The sequence below is a fragment of the Eublepharis macularius genome, chromosome 11 (genome assembly GCF_028583425.1).
Source record: "Eublepharis macularius isolate TG4126 chromosome 11, MPM_Emac_v1.0, whole genome shotgun sequence".
Taxonomy (NCBI): Eukaryota; Metazoa; Chordata; class Lepidosauria; order Squamata; family Eublepharidae; genus Eublepharis; species Eublepharis macularius.
The window spans coordinates 41,762,653-41,785,073 of record NC_072800.1 but is presented as its reverse complement, the minus strand read 5'-3'; the positions used below and the strand labels follow the sequence as shown (position 1 = coordinate 41,785,073).

General features: G+C 44.0%; 2 protein-coding genes across 3 annotated transcripts; one reads left to right on the top strand and one right to left on the bottom strand.

The window, feature by feature from the left end:
• Positions 1-1,363: 1,363 nt before the first annotated feature.
• NKIRAS1 (NFKB inhibitor interacting Ras like 1) lies at positions 1,364-17,384 on the bottom strand. Of its 2 annotated transcripts, XM_054991859.1 has the most exons (4): positions 17,314-17,384; positions 14,309-14,438; positions 12,517-12,758; positions 1,364-1,822 (listed from the first exon to the last, which is right to left on the bottom strand). In XM_054991859.1, the coding sequence occupies exons 2-4, from the start codon at positions 14,400-14,402 to the stop codon at positions 1,583-1,585; spliced, it is 576 nt and encodes a 191-aa protein (XP_054847834.1). In that variant the 5' UTR covers positions 14,403-14,438; positions 17,314-17,384; the 3' UTR covers positions 1,364-1,582. The 2 variants fall into 2 exon arrangements, with proteins under 2 accessions (XP_054847834.1, XP_054847835.1); XM_054991860.1 differs by lacking the exon at positions 14,309-14,438 and having other exon boundaries at positions 17,314-17,367.
• An 88-nt stretch (positions 17,385-17,472) lies between these two features.
• Positions 17,473-21,882, top strand: RPL15 (ribosomal protein L15). Its single transcript, XM_054991906.1, has 4 exons — positions 17,473-17,516; positions 18,738-18,919; positions 19,315-19,451; positions 21,519-21,882. The coding sequence occupies exons 2-4, from the start codon at positions 18,748-18,750 to the stop codon at positions 21,822-21,824; spliced, it is 615 nt and encodes a 204-aa protein (XP_054847881.1). The 5' UTR covers positions 17,473-17,516; positions 18,738-18,747; the 3' UTR covers positions 21,825-21,882.
• The last annotated feature ends 539 nt before the right edge of the window (positions 21,883-22,421 follow it).

Genomic DNA, 22,421 nt, shown 5'->3' with positions numbered 1-22,421 from the left:
TAAGATTGGTGCTCATCTCTGGGTACACAGCAAACCACATTCTCAGTGACCTCTTCAGCAAGGAAAGGCTTTGAATTGCATGTTTTTGAATCAAACTGCTCTTCCACTGCTATTAAAGAAGTTGCTTAATTGCAGTCAGCAGATATGGCTCAGCAATTACTAACTTGCTATCATCTTAGGTTGTAGGAACGGCTTTGCAGGAAGATCAAGAAGGCTGGCACATTCTTAAATGCTGAGTACAGTGGCTGAAGGTCAGACGTCACAAATGCATGTACACTTCTGCGGTCCTGGCGTGCTGCCAAATGAGGATTACTACATTCTCCAACACACAACGTGAATTCTTGGGTGTGACATTGCCAAGCCTCCAGATTCTAATTGGTTCACTGCTCTTTTTCTCCTGTGCTCCCCAAAAGGAGAGAATCAGCTTCACAAAAGCCAGATAGCTGTTGTTAATGGGCTATACCTTTATGAAACCTGTTCCTTCTTTCTAAATGCATCCACTCTGTAAATCAAAAGCGAAAAAGAGCACAGTACGACTGATCTAGAAAGTTGTGTTCTGCTTGTGGACTGTGGTGTGAAGCCTCACTGAAATGTTTTGAGGAGCTATTATTTGAGTCTGAAAGGAGATGGCTATGCATTTAAAATGCAGCAAGCTCTTGTTGATTTTAAATGCCTTTCCCTCCCAGTCAGAAGATGAAAATCCTGTTCAGCCCAAGCATGGTTGGGCTTCTGAGATCCCCCCAGGGCATTTCTGCATGATTTCTAAGCCATCATTACATGCATAAGAGCTGTCTTTTAAAAAGAAAGCTTCTGAATTCACTACGTCGTGCCAAATTAGGCAAGAATAGCAAAACTACAGAGGGAGGATACCTAGTACAGCATGACTGCAGAATCCAACCACGGCAATAGCACTGGAATAGCATCATTTGTAGCAACAGCCAGTGTAAATATGTAAGCAGAGTTTTGGACAGGAAAACTAGTAGCCTCTATTGTTTGGATGTATATTGATAGGCTTGCTGCATGCACTGCAGCTGGGTGCTACAGTCCCCCAGCATAATCCCAAGCAGAGTTACTCCACTCTAAAGCCTGCTGAAATCAAGGGACTTCCAACTAGGGCAACCGCATGGCACTGCACTACAGAGGTGCAAAGTTTTCCAATTACATGCTTTTCTGAACCTCAGTCCGATCTCCGTTGTGAGACACTTTCACACTCCACAAACCATGGAGCAACTTGAACATCAATCTTCCACTTGAATCTTAAGTATCTTCTTTGGGAATACTGTACCTTCCCTTCCTATTTGCTGCAGTGCCTGCAACCTTACACCTAGAAAACTAGCATCTTATCAAAGACCAAACACCACCATGATAATTTACATGCTTTTATGTAGTGACGCTGGAGGCCATTTTGCTACTGATATCCAAAGCTGCTCAACAGCTTTAGAAGGAACAAAGGAAGCTGCTTGCCATTCACCAACTTCATCATCAAATAACTTGCTACACTTCATGAGGCACAAAAGAAAGAGTTGAACATATGCCTCAGCAGGAGACGGAAAGTCAAGGAGTTCATCCTCAGAGGACTATTTTAGCTGTCTCCATTATTGCCTTTGCTCTTCCTGCCAGGCAAAGGAAATGCTGATTTGTTCTGGGACTGAGAGAGTTTACTCGCTAGCGTGGTGAAGGGTTCTGTCAGCGTCCTTCTATCAGTTACCGTCACCTCCCAGAGTTTCACTTTCTCGAGCTTGGCCCACTGCTGTGCTACTTCAGTCGTGACATGTCTTTGCTCCATAAGGTCAGTTTTATTCCCCAAAACCACTACTGACACCTGAAAGGAAAGAGGAGGGGAAATCAGACAGAAGCGGAAAGTCGCTCAGGACAAGTTAAGGTATATGTCTATTGTGGCATCACCTGGCATGGCCACTAAAAAACAGACCGCAGGTGGTATCTTACTTTAGGTTGGAGGAAATTCTTCCAGCATAAGCACCCTTCCTCCAACTTAAGTGGCTTTGTCTGCTGGTGGAAGAGTCACTTAAACTGGAGAAAGGCTGCTTCGGCTGTAGGAAGGCTTTAAAATTTGCTTAAGTGGTAAGATACAAACGAGTGTGACGTAATGATTCAAGCACCAATGCTCAACTGTACAAACATGCTGGGAGTTACATGAGCAGAATTCCATTTTAAAAAATCACATATGGTGAGCCCCATTAAGATGGACTTGGATGTGATCGGGGTGGGCAAGTTAAGTTTTCCCCTGAGTGCTCTTCTTCCAATGGAAACGGCCCCAAAGAGCCAACCCTTGCCCTAAAACAGCAAAGAGTGGTTCTCCGGGACCATTTCAAGCTAGGGAAACCTTAAACCTCCCCCAACTCCATTCACACCAGGCCCTCACACCAATGACCCATTCTGGGGGAACTCCCTGCCTCACCTGTACCTGAGCCGTCAAACTAGAATTACGGTCAAAAGAGACAGCGCTGGGCTTGATGGACCCAACAAATCTGATTCTGTATAAATACTTAAATAATTAATAAATTTTATTAATTACATTATTATTTATTAAATACGTAATAAATACTTAAATACTTAAAACATTTTGAACATTAAATTGCAATATGTATGAGAATCACAGACTAAAAAGCAAAACCTGAAACCTCCACTGACAACCCCAAGGCCCTCTGTGCAGGTGTTCTTTGCTGCATGGAGACCATCATTTTAAAATATGCATAGGTAGACAGCCATCTGTAACCTCCAGATAAGCACCTGACTGTCTTAAACACCGCTCTTCCTCTCCACCAAAGCATGACAGAGGGACATTGCTACAGGCTACAGTATTGCTCAGACAGACAACACCCAGGCCACAATCCAGGACAGCATTGAGCAAGACCAACCCACTGAAACCAACACATAACTCTGGGTTGGATTGTGGCCCTGGAGTCTGGTTTTGCAACAAGCTGTTCTTAAGGGTGGTTCCCAGCTGTCCTGAAACCTGCTTGGCTTGTTGCCATGTGAACAGTATACTTTATTTTACCTTCAGTGTTAGATTACAGCATATTCTAAATTTGTATACAATTTAGGTAACTTAAATTATCAATAAGAACGGTCTCCATATAAGATTGTGCATAGTCATGTTAGTTTATAGAAAAATGCCCCAAATCACCATTGTGGAAGCAAGCTGCATTGTACCTGTACATCCTGATGCCCTCCCTCGTAACACCCCACCCACCTATGGCCGAGATATAAAGGCTCAGGGATCTCCATTCCTACTCATGTCTGAAGAAGGGAGCTCAAAAGCTTGTTGGTCTTTAAGGTGCTCCTGGACTCAAATCCTGCTGTTTTACTGCAGACCAACATGGCTACCCACCCAACTACTGTCATAGGAGATTCAGAAACTCCCCAGACGTGCTATGGACCCTGCGATCTACAGACTAGGAAAGTTTTTTTCTGATCTGTTGTGCTATACCTATATTTTATTGGTTCATTCACCTGAATATCCCTCTCTTCTTTTTCAGTTCAAGATCTGACTTTCCCTCTCTTTGGTCTTCTCCTTCTGTTTCCATCTCAGCTGACTTTTAACATCCATTAAAATCCAGATGTCACTCCGCTTCCCTCCCTCAATCTTTCTGTTCCCATGACCCTTTCTCCTTGAGTTTGTCACAACATCACCTTGATCCTAACTAGGACTTAACTATCATTTTTTTCTTCTGACAATTATCTATTTCCTTTTTCTCTATTTTTAATTCTGCTCTTCCCCCCTTCCAAAGGAATTAACTCCACATTACTTTTTCCCCTGGGATCACCCCTAGGTTGGCTCAAGAGACATACTCTGGAATTCAACACTTCCCAATCATGCATGGGCCCAATTCAGATCAGGACTGTGACGTGGAGAGAGTTTAACCCCCCAGCCCTATTGCCACTCTCCTGACTGGAAACAACTGTGGGGTGCTAGTATTTGCCTTATTGTACTGACGTTACACTTCCCGAACACAGCAAACAATAACTCTTGGGGCCAAATCAGGTTGGGAAAAGGGCATGGGGAAGATCTAAGCTCCCTCTCCCCACATAGTCCCACTCTGAATCAGAGCTGCACATATCTGGGAAGTGCAGGATTATACATCTCTTGAGCCAACCCACAGACATCCCCAAGGAAAATGTAAAATGCCAAACTCTAAGACCATTTCTTTTTGAGGCCAGTTATGGTTTCTGTACTTCTCTTTCCCTCACACTCCCCGAATGTCCCAAGTCTAGCTTATTCTTCCCAGTTCTGCTGCATTCAAGCCTTTTTATTTGTTCCGAGTTCTTGTTGCCTGCCTCTGCTCCACTCATTCACCATCTTCACGCCTGTTCTCATGCTTCTAAAGGCAGATCTACACCTGATGTGGGGAGTCCCATGAAGAGTTCATGAGGTCTCTTTCTTTAAATATAACACACCATGGGGGACAATTCCAGTTAGGACGTTGGTGCAATACCGTTCTAAGATTTTCCCACACAATACCATTTCCCCCATCTGAAATGGCCCCAGGAAAAGGCTGTTTGCCCTACTGAAGAAATGTACAAGTTCTGATATGGCTGTAATCTTGAGCTTCTTTTCATCTAAATTCCTTTCTCCCTATATATCTGCCTTCTTGTAGTTGCTGCTCTGTGTTCTCTTTATACTTTTTCATGTCCAAATCGGGGGTTCCTTTTTTTTTTTTTGGATGCCTCCATCCTTTTGGCCTTTATTTCTCCTTTTTCTCTGGAACTGACTGTCCACCATGCCTAAAAATGTTTCTCTTCTCCAGGGCTCTTAAGTTCTGATCTCTGTCTCTTATCCTTCCTCTTCCTTAGTGTAAAATAGTAAAAAGTCCAGTAGCACCTTTAAGACTAACCAACTTTATTGAGGCATAAGCGTTCGAGAACCACAGTTCTCTTTGTCAGATGCAACTATTTTGCAGCTACAGACTAACACAGCTAACTCCTCTGGATCCTTCCTTAGTGGTAATTTTTATTGGGGGGGGGGCGGAACTTAGGCGGCAAGCACAGTTAGTTCTTTTTGACTTAATTGTGTGGCACAGCACCAAGTGAACAGGTGCATTATAAATATAATTATTACATCCCTTGGATTCCCCATCTTTCTCTACCACCACATACAAGTTTCTGCAATGGGAAGTTAGCACAGTTGGTCCAATTAGGAATCCATCAATAGACATCTAGACAGAAGAGAATGGCTGTGTTCATGGGGGGTGGGGGGGTGTTGTGGATAGGACAACTTCCCAGAAACTAGAGCAATCAGAGAGAAAAGGGGAAATTCAAGAGCCAGCCAAGGCCAAGCAAGGGCAGATGGTGAGAACCCAGACTGACCACAAGACTCCAGTTTATTTTATTCCTTCTGCTGGATGAGGTAATATATAAGAGCACAGAAATGCTGTTTAAGAATGGATTTGACACTAGACAATTAATTCTGCATATGTGAACAGATCTTCTATAAAGCCCCAGTGTGAAACAGGTAACGTCTTAACTCACACGCGTCAACAGGACTAATTTTCACACTTTTTGTTCTCATCAATCTTACTAGGATTTCCCTGCACCGTCCCCACCTCCTGCAGAGTAGCGTCAATCCGGAACAATGTAAACCACAGCTCAGATTCAGAAGGGCTCATTAGACTCAGTCCTCCAGTGGCATAAACCTTGAAGGAAGGACTATCGTCTGCATCACCAAATAGATTACCTCACTGCGATGCCGATACCTTCCTTTAATAAAAAGGTGCTCAAATGGCCCTTTCATGAAGCAGCCCAAGTTCATTTCCTACGACTATGCAGCTTGCCAAGCTAGTGGCAGCATCAATATCTCACCAGCTGCTGTGGGAGAGGACAGCCACAGCCACTCCAGCTAACAAACTGCAGTTAGTCTGATATATGGGGCAGCTCATTCACATTCCTTAATCACCAATGTTAACTGAGGGCAAGAGATATCTCTAAGTTTATTCAGTCAGGATGTGTTACCTCCTGCATTATTAGGGACTAGAAACAAAGCCCGTTGTGGGGAAAAATGCAACTGGCTCTAGAGCCAGTTTGGTGTAGTGGTTAAGAGCACGGGACTCTAATCTGGAGAGCTGGGTTTGATTCCCCACTCCTCCATGAAGCCAGCTGGGTGACCTTGGGCGAGTCACAGTTCTCTGGAGCTCTCTCAGCCCCACTCACCTCACAGGGTGATTGTTGTGGGGTAATAATAACACTTTGTAAACTGCTCTGAGTGGGCATTAAGTTGTCCTGAAGGGCGGTATATAAATCAAATTTTGTTGTTGTTGTTGTTATAAAGGGGAGAGTGGGCAGGCAAGCATTCCCTCCTCCTCTGTCACTGATCCCAGCCAGTAGAGGAGGGGGTGGGCATTGCCACCTGCTCCGCACCTGATCTCAACAACGTGAAGAGGTGGTGGGCTTTGATGCCTGCTGCATGCCTGATACAGGCCGGGTAAAAGGGGACAGGCATTGCCACCTGTTCCGCTTCTGATCCCAGCCAGGTGAAAGGAAAACAGGCATTGCCTTCTGCTCTGCACCTGATTACGGCTGGGTGAAGGGGAACAGGCATTGCTGCCTGCTCCAAGCCTGATCACAGCTGGCTGAAGGGGGGTGGGCATTGCCACCTGTTCCCTTCTGGGTGAAGGAAGGAGTAGGCATTACCTCCAGCTCCTCGCCTGATCCTGACAGGTGAAGGCAGGTGGTGGGCTTTGCTACGTGCTCCACTCCTGATCCCAACTAGGTGAAGGGGGTGCAGGGATTGCCACCTTCTCTGCTATTCTGGCAGGTTGAAGGGGAGCAGAGATTGCTGCCTGCTTGGCGCCTGATTCCAACAGGGTGAAGATGGGGTGGGCATTGCCACCTGCTCAGTGCCTTATTCCAGTAGGTTGAAGGTGGCATGCATTGCCACCTGCTCCACTTCTTATCCTGGCTGGGTGAAGGCAGAAAGGAATTGCCTCCTGCTCTGTGCCTGATCCCACCCAGGTGAAGGCGCTGGGCAGGCACTGGTACCTGATCCCACCCAGGTGAAGGCGCTGGGCAGGCATTGGTACCTGATCCTAGCTGGGTGAAGGCGCTGGGCAGGCATTGGTACCTGATCCTAGCTGGGTGAAGGGGGCAGGCATTGCCATCTGCTCTGCTCCTGGTCCCACCTGGATAAAGGGGGGTGGGCACTGCCACCTGCTCCACTCCTAATACCAGCTGGATTAAGGTGGGGAGTGGGAATTGACACCTTCTCCGCTCCTAATACCAGCTGGCTGAAGGGAGGTGGGCATTGCCACCTGCTCCACTCCTAATACCATCTGGGTTAAGATGGGAGTGGGCATTGCTACCTGCTCTACTCCTATTACCGGCTGTGTTAAGGTGGGAGGTGGGCATTGCCACCTGCTCCACTCCTAGTAACAGCTGGATTAAGGTGGGGAGTGGGAATTGACACCTTCTCCGCTCCTAATACCAGCTGGCTGAAGGGAGGTGGGCATTGCCACCTGCTCCACTCCTAATACCATCTGGGTTAAGATGGGAGTGGGCATTGCTACCTGCTCTACTCCTATTACCGGCTGTGTTAAGGTGGGAGGTGGGCATTGCCACCTGCTCCACTCCTAGTAACAGCTGAGTTAAAGCAGAGAGGCATTGCCTTCTGCTCCGCTCCTGATCTCAGCTGGCCGAAGAGTGGTGGTTATTGCCACCTGCTCCGCTCCTAGTATCAGCTGGGTTAATGCAGGGGGCAGGCATTGCCACATGCTATGCTCCTAATGCCAGCTGGCTGAAGGGGAGGGGGCGGGCATTGCCACCTAGTCCGCTCCTAATATCAGCCAGTTTAAGGAGGAGGGCGGGCATTGCCACCTGCTCCACTCCTAATACCAGCTGGCTGAAGGGGAGGGGGCAGGCATTGCCTCCTGCTCCACTACTAATACCAGCTGGGTTAAGGTGATGGTGGGCATTGCCACCTGTTCTACTCCTAATACCAGCTGGCTGAACGGGGGGCAGGCATTGCCACCTAGTCTGCTCCTAATATCAGTTGGGTTAGGGTGGAGGGCATTGCCAGCTGCTCCGCTCCTGTTCCCGGCCTGGGCTTCCCACCACGGCATGTTTTCTGGAGCGATATGGTGAGTTACCTGGGCTTTCCTCTACAGCATTGCCCTCTGGTGGTGCACCAGGGTATAAAGTGAGTTGTCTGAAACACACTTACTCAATTATATAGTAAGCTGGTGTATTTAAGTTTTCCTGCACTAGCTTTCAACACATCAGTCTCTTCCTTGTCTATTGAAAACAGAGCCCCAAGCTCTTCCTTATTTACATCTTCAATGAGGAATACCCTGCAGCTTCACCTCTTGACTCCAATACTAGGCAATGTCAAGCTCTTCTGATCATCTGTACTAGTGAATTCTCGGGATAGGAATACAGGCAGTCGTTTTCTGCCAACTGTCTTCCCTCCTTCCTCAGACCAGGCACCTTTAAGTTTCTCTGCTCCAGAACGGAAGGTAGCACAATCAGCACGGCACAGGGGAAGAGAAGAAGAAGGTTGCATTTTGGTTTTTTCATCATTCTTACAGTACCCAGAAAGAATGACAAGCTGTAACTTTTTGATGCACTCCACCATAAAGAGGAGACATCTCAGCAGTTTGGCATTTCAATATCTAATAGGCCCATACACACACACACATCTATAAATAATGTAAACAGACAGACAGACCTATTTTGAGAACCTGCCAAACCATCTCTCTTCAAGTGGACAAGCAAAGTTACTTCAAGCATCATCTCAGACCTGTCACATTTTTACCGACACTCTACCATCTCCAGATCCCACGCCATTGTCATGCTCGCAAGATGTGAAAGAGAGAAGAGGGAGAATGAAGCAAGCACTACTATAAGCAGTTCTTCTGGTGGGGAGGGAGTCTCACCACTAGGAATGTGTGTGAAATTATCATTTAACTCTTGAATGAAGACTGTGCTTAATATCAAAAGATTTAATAGTTCCTTTTGAAGTAAGCTTGCATAATTGGACTGTAAGCTTGCATAATTTGGATTCTGATCTATAGCATTTTCTTAATTATATTACTTTAAACCTTCAAACCTTTTATTGTAATTTACTTGTTACATATACAGATTTTGCAATAACACATATTCAGATAACAAACAGCAAATTAAAGTGACAAGTCGAAAAAGACACTTATGTAAAGACTTAAAGAGCATTTATTATTGTTACTGTTCTTTATCATTCTGTCTTGCAAAACTGATGTTAATTCATATTACTTAGACCACATTATAAAAAAATGGGAAACGTTATATCTCCTCTGCTTTAATTTAATAGAAAGGAGAAGAATCTACACGGTAAGATAAATCAATGCATTATTTGTCCACAAGAGGTTCTGCAAGGTTCAAGAGGTTCCTCGATGCCTCGTGTGCTGCGAAGTTAGCCGAGTCATAAATTGTTTGTCATCGGTATGACAACTGGTTACATAATCAGATTAGGAAACATATGTAGTAATAAACAAAGATGTTGGCATGAGAAACTCTTTGTTTTTTCCTGGTTTTCAAATACCACTAAATTGTGGTGGCTTTAATGACAGGTACTCATTCTGATCCATTGATGTGCCTGTGCAGCAGCTGGGGCTGCGCATACGGCGCCTTGGACAGATAATCAGCCAATCGTGACAAGGTGAGGGAAAAAGAGCAAAATCTAGATCCTCTCTTGGGAGCTACACATGTACACCTGACAGACAGACTGAGGCAGGAACTGCATTCCCCGCCCCCATTTGGCCAAATGGTTCCTCAGCATACATATCCCCCCCCCACCCCCAAGCTGGATTGCAACAACTTATTATGAGGGGAACTCTCAAGGGACCTTGCAGATTTTTCTTTTCTTTTTTTTAATCTTGCCATGCTACACTGATTTATTTATTGACTGTATTTAAAAATATTTATATCCCACCTTATCTCTTTAGTTACAAGGTGGCTAACAGAACAAGCTTCTTCAAGGATACCAACATCAAAAGGATTTTTAAAAATGCACGGGCTAAAACCGATGCTGGATCTGCCAAAACCGTTTGCCCTCCATCAAACATGCTCTGAAATAGAACTGCGTTATTTGCCTTCCTAAATGCACCACACCGACTTTGGAAAGACATTCCAGAGCAGAGAACCTATTAGAAAAAGCCCACGACCGAACCCTACAGGCAACCCTAAAAGAGGGCACTGTAAGGAGAAGGCAGCTGGCACATGAAGCTGTGGGCTTACTTCAATCCATGAACCTCTCCAACAATTTGATCTTTAAGTGCTGTTGCACAGTAGAGTTACCTTCTGCTTCTGGTGTCTTACTGTCTTTTATCGACGGAGCAGACATTGGGGTTATAGCAGAGACCAGATGAGATCGGCTTCACAAAAAGGATTAGACTGGATGGCTTTCAACTCCCTTTCCAACTCCTTGAGTCTATGGTTCTTGTCAAGTCAATTAGAGATTAAACAGAAATCCAACCGTGACCTAAGAGGACAATCCCAGGCCAGGAAGGCCCCACCATTTGCTCCTGGAGACTACCTAGAACCCAGACAGAATCCAGCTTTCCCTGTTGTAAAGATCTGTGTGTTCATATGGAATGTAAAAACAAGCCCAAGGCCAGAGTAGCTTTTGAAGAGATCACCAACAGCCTGAGAAAATGCAACTCTTCAACTGTTTTTTCTCCATATTTTAAACTGTAAACGGTGAGTGCACTGGCAAAAACAATATCTGTAACTGCAACTATTGGCCCTACTGGGTATGGGGCTCATTTTGAGAATGCCAACCTTCTTCTTGCTAAACGGATCATGAGATCTCCATCAAGGCCCATGGCCAAGGGTTCTATATGTAATAATGTCGTGCTTTTCTGTGGCAGTGAATGAAAGAGTCTAAAGGCCTTCTTCCCTTACATCTTAATCAACGAAGCCAGCATGCCTTGTGTGTTATGCAACATCTTGCTCTCTGGCAACAGCCAAAGGTTACGTAAGTGCAGTCACATGCACACTTAGTTTAAATGGCCCCAGAAGAGCGTTCTTCCTTTTTTGAGGCACTTAGTTAAGAGAGACATTAGGGACACAATATATGTAATTTATTGTGGGAAGATGGTAAATACTAATGCCCTGTGTAGGTGATATCATTCCGCTTGCTGAGCTACAGCATTCGATTAGCAAAAAGACTGACGCCATTCCCTCCATGAAGGGTCTGATTTAGTGGCCGCAGTGAAACACATCAAATTACATCTACCTCAGTCCACTGTCAGTTACTGCATTCTGTATCACGATTATCAACTTTAGGGTTTTTATCCCATCTTTCCTCATGAAAGGAGATTCAAGATACCTAAGAAAATCCATAACACAGTAATAAGGTACACAAGCATGTAGGTAATAGTGAGAGCTATTGCCAATGATCCAAGGATTTTAAAAATCTGTGAGGAACAATTCATTTTTCAAGCTGTGCTATTCACATTTTTAAAAAGGTAGGTAGTCTCCTGTGCAAGCACCGAGTCACTACTGACTCATGGGGGGACACCGCATCACGATGTTTTCTTGGCAGACCTTTTTTACGGGGTGTTTTGCCATTGCCTCCCCCAGTTATCTACACTTTACGCCCAGGAAACTGGGTACTCATTTTACCAACCTTGGAAGGATGGAAGGCTGAATTAACCTTGAGCCGGCTACCTGAACCCGGCTTCCATCAGGATCGAACTCAGGTCGTGAGCAGAGCTTGGGCTGCAGTACTGCAGCTTACCACTCTGAGCCACAGGGCTCTATTCACATTAAGGGCTGTTCTAAGACTTCACTTGCAGGTTAAATTAGATGCAATGCTGGAGGTCTGTGATCAGAATCTCTCACAGGTTGGGATTCTTTCCCTCACATTTTGGAGACAAGCTGGGGGAAAACCATTCTCAAGATCCAAATGATCTCTTCAAAGTTTCTATTTTCCCCACTAGGTCACTCATGTGAATCTCCCACATTACTTCTTGGTTGACCCTGACTCTGAAGTTACCCTTTGACAAAAACAGAGATGCAAACAGACCAAAAAACTCAAAAATGGCAGGGAAAGAGAGCAAGCCGAGATTATCCAAAGTGGAAAATCTCTCTCCGACCTTCCCACGTCCTTGGTCTGACACATGCAAAACTGCTGTATCTGATGCTTAATAAGTCTTGGAAACCCTCTTCAAGTGACAAGTTCATTTGCCGTCATACATAACATCATCATTAGACACTGGCCATTTTTAGGAAGATGTGCCTACAACCACTCTTCTTTAAAAGGACGTGTTGCTGTGGCAGCTTAAATATTTGACTGAAGTTGTGTTGAGATTTTAACTGAAATGAATGTATTCTTCAGCTAACCATCTTTACCAGATGTCAATGTTCTCTGCATTTTGTAATGTTTGAGGGGGTTGTTGCGTATTGGGCATTTTTAGCCCCCACTGAGAATTAACTATATTTTAAAATGTAAGAAAAAATAGAAATACAGAAATATTTTAACAAACAAATTATAATACTTAAGATCAAACAGAAAAAACAAGCTCTTACCTCCTTTTTGTCTCTAAGCTTGTCAATTTCATTTTTGAGCTGGTCAACTTTCTGGAAGGATTCCAGACTATTCACAGCGTATACTAAAACAAAGCCATCGGCAATAGAGAAGTAATGCCTGGGAAACTGCTCGATTCCTTGCACTCCTTTGGTATCATACAGACGTAGCTGTTCCTTTACTCCTCGATCTGTTTCAGCCAGAGCCACATAAACATCCTCTATAGTTGCATTACATTCCATGCCTGAAGTTTTCAAAAGGAAAGAAGAGTCCCTAAAATAATCTCAGCATTCACAAACACACATTGAAGGACGTGTTTTAGCATTTCCACTGGTATTTCATCTTTCCCCAAGTAGAACCCAGTGCATTTTCAGCTACTGCATCCCTCAATATCTGAGCCCTGACATCTAGTACTATTACGCAAAGATGAACAAGACAAGTATTTGTTTATTTAAATATTTTAATATTTAAAAGTATCCCACTTTTCTCCTGCAAAGCAGTATGACAGTTACAAGAGAAGGATTAGGATGAAGCTCTGAGGCAACTGTATTCTAGGTTCAAGGCTTTATTATATTTAGGATTATGTTGTCCTCAAATGCCTCAGGGTCCTCTGTAATTTACTGGAACCTTTCTAAAATGGCCCCTCCCTCACACTAGCTTCTCTTTATCTCACACTAGCCACCCATGTTCATGAGAATGGGTGACACAGGTTTATGATGAAGGGTTGGTAGTGCTTAAACTGTGTGCCCTCTTATTCAGATGCTGTTATACTAAAATTGGTTGTATTTAGGAGGTAAATCTAGTTCCCCCTTTACTATCTACTCAGCTGCACACATAAAACACAGGCGAAGGCAAAACATGTTTTAGTTAATAGAAAACAACACGGTATTCAACAGAGTAAGTGTTAGGTGTGGAATGTTTCAGTTTATAAAGGCAAAGTGATTCTCCACTACAACCCAGCAGTTACACAACACTTCACCCACGAGACTGAATACATTGTAAGTGAGCCCAACTAAAGTAAATAAATACCGAGGAGAAATTCTTGCTTTCCTTTCCTCAGAAAGTATACCTCAGGTTAGGAGGTTTATTAGACCTGTTACCAAAACACAAGTTCTCTCAAAGGTGAAGGGTTTCTCCTTTCTTTTTACAGTCCCTGGCTCTCAGAAACTGCTTCTGGCTTCACCAGGGTGCTTATTTGATTGAAACAATTGGGCATGTTCTGTTGTGCTATCCCTTCTGTGACAATCTTAGATACGAGTTCATCGTTCATTTTTTTTTAAATCTGAAGAATGGCACACACCCCTTCTTTTAGCAGATCTTGAGCCTGGAATCCCAGTAGTTGCCAGATTCTGCACAGCTGCCAAAGTATATTGTAGCTCAGTGCTGATTTAAAGAAAAATACTTGTTATTTTTGGTAATGTCTTCTTGTAACTATTCTTGTCAATGTGTGTTTTATTTTGCTGGTCTATGACCACAATAAAACTATTGTGGTTGCTGTAACAATGACTACTACTATGTGCTTATTTTTCATGTAAAAATAAACTTTCTCGGACAAGAATCTGGGAGATGCAGGTTTGAATCTCCACTTTACCATAGAAGCTTGCTGAGTGCAACCTACCTCACAGGGTTGTTCTGAGGATAAATGGAGGAGATGAGCATCATTTAAACAGCTTTGGATACCCATTTGGGAGAAAGATGAGATACAAATGAAGTAAGTTTCATTATATTATTTGTTAAATTAAAAATTAATATTTATTACCATTTTAGGAGATGTGAAATTAAAAAAACTCTTACCAACAATGTGGTTACCGTAGAGAATCTGCTCCAAAATAGCAGTCTTCCCAACAGAAGCCATTCCACACACCACCACCTTGTAGCCTTTTCCCATTGCTTTCAAATATTTGGTGAAGCCAATAAAACCTACCTAAACAGCACAACAGACATCATTTACATTTAAAATATCAGGAGAATTTAAAATATCAGTAGCAGGAGAAATTGTCCCTCCCACCTCTGTCATTTGTATAACCACTCCCTCCAGCAAATGTGCTCACCAATAGCTACCCACCCCCATCCCTATTAGCAGTCATACCCCTTCTCCTTATTGAAAGAGCAGCTTAATCATATGTATATCATAAGCCCCCTCCTCATGTGCCATAAGCACAAAATACTGCTTGGCCAGGCAGGACAGATGCCAACCCCAGCTGGAGTTGGAAAATTACCAGAAGGTGTGTCAGGCTGACTACCTGCCCCTCCATGCCCGGAACAAGTACTTAAGTGAAAAAAGAGGTCTTCCAGCAGTTTCTGCTTGATCTCATCAACACCCTTCCGTACCTTTCTTACCCACCTTTCCTAATCTGGATTACTCAGGGACCTGAAAAACCCTTTCCATCCAGCAATTGTGGTTCATCTATAATTCCATTCAGATATGCACAAGCAAGCCTTTCCCAAGTTATTGTTCTACCTCTGGACAAGCCATCAAGCTATTGTTTTGGGAACAGAAGACAATTGGCAGGCTGTGCCTGGCAATCCTATCAAGGGTGCATAAGGTAGTTATATTTCAAAAGATACACAGCCCTTTGGCCTCTGATACATGGACTACGAGCACTGCAGAAGCAAAACCTACTTTCTTTATTAAAGAAAATGAAGATTTATCCTTTTGGCAGCACAATCCTGAGGCCCACCATGGCACCTGTGCCTGCGTGCCCAAGAACCTGCAGTGTCACTCATCTGCTCCCTAAGGAGAGTGTCAGACTATGGAATCCCAGTTATCTAGAGTTCGTCTCCCCCCTTCTGCAAGAAGCACAAGGTTTCTTGACTCCAAAAGGTTTATTGAAAGACTATGCTCAGGATACAAGTGTCCATATTCCAAGGACTAGAAAAGCCTTGGCTGAATGAAGGCTTTGTTGAGAATGACACATGAAACGAAAGTAGCAATACATCAAACACTCTTTCCCAGCCTCCCCCCTCAATCCTGTCTGTGAAGGCATGGGAAGACGTGGACATCAAGGTCTTGGCCGGAACGGGCTGATAAGACTTCCTCGCTCCCATGGATACATGCGGCCTGGCTGCACCTGGGTCTAGAGGCAGGAAGACTAAACACCTACAGATTATAGCACGTTAATATGGCGTAACTCTGGCTAGAGAACTGACAGGCAAACTGACACTCTGACAGAGAGCTACGCCAGCAGCCAAGCCTAGCAAGGCTTGGAAGCACGTGCAAGGCTTGGAAGCACATGCCCCGCTTCCAAGGCTTGGAAGCACATGCCCCGCTGTTCACCTGACAACCCCGCCAGTATCTCCCAATGGCCATGTAAGCAGCAAGCAAAGGCACAGGCTACAATTCTCCCCACCTGAGAGCAGGCAGCCAGGGACCACATGCCCCGCAGTCATAGCACTGGCATAGGTATGTAAAGGGAAACCATCCATGGGGGGGGGGGCTGATTCAAGGGTTGCGGACCCTGCAACTGTTTTGCCAGGTCACAGGCCTATGGCCCCCCACAGTTCTGCCAGGGGTGCCCAACTGCCCCACGTGGCCTGGATAGCTGAGCCCTTGCTACATGGGGGGAAGCGTGCCACAGCCAGGGCACCTGCAGTCTTGTGACACACTCCCATGCCAGCACTGTGCAGTCCACTGAACAGGGCCGGCCTTCCTCACTCAGCCGCACATACGTTGGTGGAAGGGGGGTGGTCCGTTCCCTGCCCTCGACCCACACTTGCCACAAAGGATCTCCTAATACAGATCAGGGGAGAGTCCTTGGAATAATCACTCTTGGTCATGCCCTGTTGGGGTGGTTCTCACATGGATCTCAGTCTGGTGGTTGTCACAGCAACTCCATATCCTCTCGCTGCTGCTGGCCACCTTCCCCACACCAGGGTGGAAGAGCCACTGCCCACAACCAAAAAGATCCTTCAGGGATGGCAGTCAGAAGGACAGGAGTGAGAGGCTCAACCAGTTCGGGCAGCCTATGGACTACCTACGCCATCATAGGGGGTTACAATGGTGTATGTTCAAGTATACGCCATCATAACTCTTAGTTGGCTTCCAGAGCGCTTTCACCCCCACCCCCTCAAGACTGCGCTGTAAATTCCACCAATATGCTAAATAGTATAATTTTATATGTTGCATTATAAGTGATGCATTTATGTTGCTAAATTAGTAAAAGACATTTAAGTTTGACAAGAAAGTAAGTACTGCACAATTTCAAATTTCTTCCACATCTCTAGCCAAAGCTAATTTCCTCTCTACCCCTAAAAGATGGACAGTTTGATTTCCTACTCACCACAAAATGTACTAAACGCTTGTGGGCTTGCTCCTCTCACAATTTAAATAAATTTGCAGGATTGTCGTAAGAATTAGGGCTATAATCTTAAACATAGTTATATGGAAGAAAGTGCCATTGAAGACTGACTCCTCCATAAACGTGCACCGGATAACATTATGAATAGAGTCATGCCTCCTACGCATTCCGTCCTGTAAGGAGCTTCTGCGTTTCAGTTTGAAAACGAGCGGGAAGTGTTGCATATCCTAATTTCTGAGCCAAGTTTTGAACACGTTTGAAGCTTTTAATGCACATCCAATGCTTTAAGAAATGTTGCTAATCTATAAAGTACTACTGGACTCCTGTTTTGTTAAGCAGCTAGAGATGAGATTGCCTCTGAACATGTCCAGAGTTCAACTGAAAGGGTAAAAAAGGAATCCACCTCTTCATTTAAAAAGAAAAAAAATCCAATTAGCATGACTTTCAAGCAAACCCTAAACGCAAAGACTTCTCACATCAGAAATTAAGCAAGCTATTCACCTCCGAGAGAAAGAGACGAGATTTCCCTCTCTTCCTCTCCACCGCTGACGCGAATGGAACCTCCCGGAACTCTAGAGGTCTAATTGAACTACATTTCCCAAGAAGCACCCGGGCGCAGAGCTGTTCCCCTCCGTGGGTCAGGGAGCTGTCGCAAAGCATTGTGGGAAACAGGCCCCTTCCTTTCCGGCTCCGGCCGCCGTCAGGTAAAGATTGTGCCTTGCTTAGTGTCGCGACTTAAATCCGTTTCCATCCTAAATTTGGGAGGCCTCTCGGTGTGTGTTTGTGGTTGTCTCGTACGGGTGGATGTTGGGGAAAGGCGGCGGCAGGGGTTTCCCCGCGGTGAAGAGTTGAAAAGCTTGAATTGCGTGATGCCTGGGCCGGCTGTGGCGGAGCTTGGGCCTGCGGTCGCTAAGCAGGGTGGACCAGCCGACAGGAGCGTGGTGGGGAGAGGACGAGAAGGGTAGTAATAATTCTGCAAAGTTAGCTGACTCGCTTTTATTTTTTGAGTTGGGTCGCAGCCGACGCCTGCAGGGCGCCTTTTTGTTTGCTCCAGAGTAGGCCTGTTGTAACGAACGGCATCCCTTGGGAGTAACAGGTCTGTATATTTGTAGCCTTAAGGGGCAGCTATTGTTAGGAAAGGTGTTTTTTTTTCTCACCCAACTAATTTTTTTAGGAAGGCTTGCACCACAAATGCAGACCTGGTTAAAACTTGTAATGGTTTCCCCCAGCTTGGAAAGCTGATTTCTTGTCTAGCTGAATTCTAACAAGCTTGGAAGGCTGCGGTCTGAAATTTAGGTACACGGGGGGGGGGGTGTTCTGGCTAGTGCTGTGTCGCAGTCAGTTGTAAAAGGGGAAAGAAATGCTGTGCTGAAAAAGAACAAGTAGTAGCTGCTGCTTAATGCTTGCACCGTACCAGTGGACTTTAAGAGAGTTTGCATTCCCATGGAGGTGGTGGCAGGGTGATGAAGAAACAAGAAGCCTGAATTTTGTGGTGGCTGGTTAGGCTTTGGCAGAACTTGGGCCTATGATCCAGCTGAGAGAAGCATGGTGGGGAAGAGGAAGATATAAGGTAGTAATAATTTTTAGTAATACTGTTCAGAATCCTATTCACTGCGTTTAAATTGATAACTTTTTTGCATAAGGAGAAAAGTTAAAATGTACAGCTTTATGTAACTTTGCTGAAACTTTGGTAGGAAAAAATGCCTTAAGGATCATCAGGAGTTTGCTAGTAGATGCTTTTCACCATTTGACATACTGGGAGTAAAAACACTTCCTTTACAGCTAGAGTGCCTTAAGAGTTAGAAGTCAGGCATGCTTGTCAACGGTGGGAGTTGATTATTCAGGACTGCAAAATATTGGGGGGGGGTGTTATTGGTATATATGTTTAAGAAAATGAAATATTAATCATGTATATATTTCAGCAGATAAGCCACAATGGGTGCTTACAAGTACATCCAAGAGCTGTGGAGGAAGAAACAGTCAGATGTGATGCGCTTCCTCTTGCGTGTCCGCTGCTGGCAGTATCGCCAGTTGTCTGCCCTCCATCGAGCTCCGCGACCTACCAGGCCAGACAAAGCTCGCAGGCTGGGATATAAGGCTAAACAAGGTGATTGGAATTTAGAGCAAAATGAAATTTTTTCATTTGATTACTTTCTCAGTACAGTAGTAGCAGTGCAAACATTTTTGTTAATGGTACATTTTTAGCGTATCATTAAATTAACCTGTCAGTGCAGACAAAAATGCTGAACAGAGCACTGAAAGTTGCTGTGGTGCTGGAAGTTATAGCTTATTTAAATATGTCTTTGTGCTACCTCAGCCTAAAAATTTCAGTTCCTAATGCAGTTCGTGCCTTAGTAAACTTCAAATAGGCTAAATATCTGAATAGTCTAGTAATTGGATAAAAACTTGTGTTTTTGTCAGTAGTGTCTTCAGTACACCCTCAAGAATATTTGCTGCTATGATACTGTTTTCACCTTTTTCACATATTCACCTGTGTCTTAGGTTATGTTATTTACCGCATTCGTGTTCGCCGCGGTGGTCGTAAACGTCCAGTGCCTAAAGGAGCAACATATGGTAAACCCGTGCATCATGGTGTCAATCAGTTGAAATTTGCCCGGAGCTTGCAGTCTGTAGCAGAAGTGAGTGTCCTCTTTGATTCTTTTGTCATTCTAAATCCATTTCTATTGCCCATTATTTCCAAAGATTAACCGTGTTCATATTGTAAAAATCCAAGGATTTCATCTATAGTACAATTTGCAATGGCCAAAACATGTTCTGTTGGTTTGCCTTTTGTATCTTCAAGAAAAATCAGAAAAAGCTCCCAAGCTTTAGAGGTCAATTTAATATTGCACCCTAAGCCAGTGTGATGTAGCGGTTGGAGTGTCCAGCTAGGATTTGGGAAATGTAGGTTCACGGCTCAGCCGTGGAAGCTTGCTAGATGAATTTCGACCAATCACACACAACCCTGCCTAAATTACATCAGGGTTGCTATGAGTGTAAAATGGAAGAGAGGAAACAAGCCACTTTGGCTCCCTGTTGGGGAGAAAGCTAGAATGTAAACGAAATAAATACTGAGTTGGCAACCATGACAGGGTAGTCCTGTAAAAATCTCTGGTTTTGTTCTAAGCTTGTTCTAAATTATCTGATAAAAAGATGTGCATAGATGCGGCTTCAAGTGAGTAGGTTTGAGGCGCGACATATATCTAATGATCAGTTTACTAATTAAGAATAGTATTAGCATAGTCTATTGACTTTGACTAACCACTGGGCAGGGTGAGGCTAAACAGTCACAGTAAGATCTTGCCAACGGATTGGCTTAAAGACCTGAATTAGCAATTGAATGGTTAGCCATTTGTGATGGCAGTCTTGTGAGAATGAAGCGGACATGGATTTGCTTTTCTTTTAAGGAGTTGTCTGATATACGAAATAAACATTTTTGTGAAGTATGCTTAATAGCAACCAAAACCAGAGAATCAGAAGTTTGGAAAGTGAGAAAAAAATTGCTTAAGATCTGTGCAGTATTGATGAAAGGAAAATTCTGAGCTACATAGGAAGCTAGATAAAACAGAATAAACTGACCGCATTCTGGAAAAAAAACCTGATTGAATAGCCGGCATAATAAATCCCTTAGTTGTTTCTTTAAAATATTTATCTTGGTTAAGGAATAAACTGCAGCAAAAAAAAGTTCATAAATGGGCACCTTCGTTCTGGTACATGAGCAACCTAATTGGTCACATTGTATAAAACTGATGACCTTGTTACATTTCAGTTGTGAATGACATTCCAATAGCTGTGGTTGCAAATGAACATGCCTATCCAAGCTGGAAATGTCTCCTAGTATATGTAATGGCATGCCGGAAGAAATCTTGTTAGCAAATCCTAATTTGATAAGCTGCATTCCATGGCAGCCTAAGGTCTAGCAGAGTCTTTATGGTTATGTTCCAGTAAGCAGTACATTTTTGTATCCTAATTTCTAGCTCATCTGTCTATAGGATGCCATAATGCATATTGCTGTTTTAACCTTACTCTTTGTTGTACATAAAACCTTTCATGAAGTCAGAAGCAGAAAACAGTGAAAATAGAAACTTTAGTACGAAGATAATAGCAATATTTTTTTTTGTATTTGGAGTCATTGGATAGATCAGAGAACTCCTCAGTGAACAGGTACTCAGTTGTTTTAACTAGATTTGTGTACTTTTTACATCCTTTCTTCAGGCATACATAATTCCATGAATCACTTAACAAAACACAGACACAGTGATTTCAGGAACTATATAAACGCTACATTACGTTAGTGAGGTGCCTGCCCAGTACCGTGCTCATTTCTTTGCCATTTAGCTGCTGTGTGTAATGTTCAAGTGAAGCAGCTAGCGATGGATCTTTCTGCTATAGTAGTGCTGACTCATTAGTGCGGCATTGAAAATTGAAAGATGTAATATTCAGCCCCCACCCCAATAATCGAGGACTCCCCTCCTCAGAAAAATTTTTGCATTCTCTGTCTAATGTAGTTTTGAGCATCATAACTGAACTTTCCATTTCCTTTTGCATGAAGGTTTTCAGCATCTTAACTATCTGGTATCCTGTCATCCCTTCAGATTCAAGTTCTACAGTTGAGCTGGGATCCCTTCATTAGATAGTTTTCCTTTCTTTTTAGTTAAGCTTCTTCTGTGTTCTGCTTCTGAGCACTTTCCCCCGCTTCTATTTAGGATCGTGCTGGCCGCCACTGTGGAGCCTTAAGAGTACTGAACTCCTACTGGGTGGGTGAAGACTCCACATACAAATTCTTCGAGGTCATTCTGATCGACCCCTTCCACAAGGCTATCAGGCGCAATCCTGACACCCAATGGATCACCAAGCCCGTCCACAAGCACAGAGAGATGCGTGGGTTGACCTCTGCTGGCAGGAAGAGCCGTGGCCTTGGAAAAGGCCACAAGTTCCATCATACCATTGGTGGTTCCCGCCGTGCTGCCTGGAGACGACGCAACACTTTGCAACTTCACCGCTACCGCTGAGTCTTTCGTTTGTAAATTTACTGTTCTAATAAAGCTGACCAGAGGCTTTACATTCCCACTTTTTTTGTGTTTTCTTTGAGCAGTCCAAGTAAGGAAATGTCAGCCTGTTATCAGCAGATAATTATGGATGAACAAGTAATAATTCTCATTTCAGCATGATTAAAAATATAATAAAAAGCATGCATTGTCTTGGTAAATTCTAGTTCTCAGTTAAGCATTATGCTGTGGATGTACTTGATGATTATTGTATATATGGAACCTTTGGAAGACATCAAACACAAGTTTATGTTAACCAGCTTGACACTCCCATCTTCAAGACAAGCTTTAAAAAATGTTAGCGAATGTAACTTGAAGTTACAGAATATAGGAGAGACTAATTATTCCGAAAGGGCTGTAAAAGTCTTTTATAAGTAAGTAAATAGAGCCTGCTGGATCAGACCACTGGTCCACTTGGTCAAGCATGCAGTTTCACACAGTGGCCAAACAGCTGCCCCGGAATGTCTAAAGGCACAGAAACTGAGGCTGTCCCGATGCTGCATCCTAGCACTGGCATTCAGAGGTCTGATGCCTTTGTATATAGAGGTTGCCAATAGTCAC

Coding starts and splice junctions, on each gene's coding strand:
- NKIRAS1 (XM_054991859.1), bottom strand. CDS start 14,402: ATGGGAAAAGGCTACAAGGTGGTGGTGTGTGGAATGGCTTCTGTTGGG. Junction 12,759..14,308: donor CTACGGTAACCACATTGTTG/GTAAGAGTTTTT, acceptor TGAAAACTTCAG/GCATGGAATGTAATGCAACT. Junction 1,823..12,516: donor AGCTTAGAGACAAAAAGGAG/GTAAGAGCTTGT, acceptor CTTTCCTTTCAG/GTGTCAGTAGTGGTTTTGGG.
- RPL15 (XM_054991906.1), top strand. CDS start 18,748: ATGGGTGCTTACAAGTACATCCAAGAGCTGTGGAGGAAGAAACAGTCA. Junction 18,920..19,314: donor GGGATATAAGGCTAAACAAG/GTGATTGGAATT, acceptor CCTGTGTCTTAG/GTTATGTTATTTACCGCATT. Junction 19,452..21,518: donor GCTTGCAGTCTGTAGCAGAA/GTGAGTGTCCTC, acceptor GCTTCTATTTAG/GATCGTGCTGGCCGCCACTG.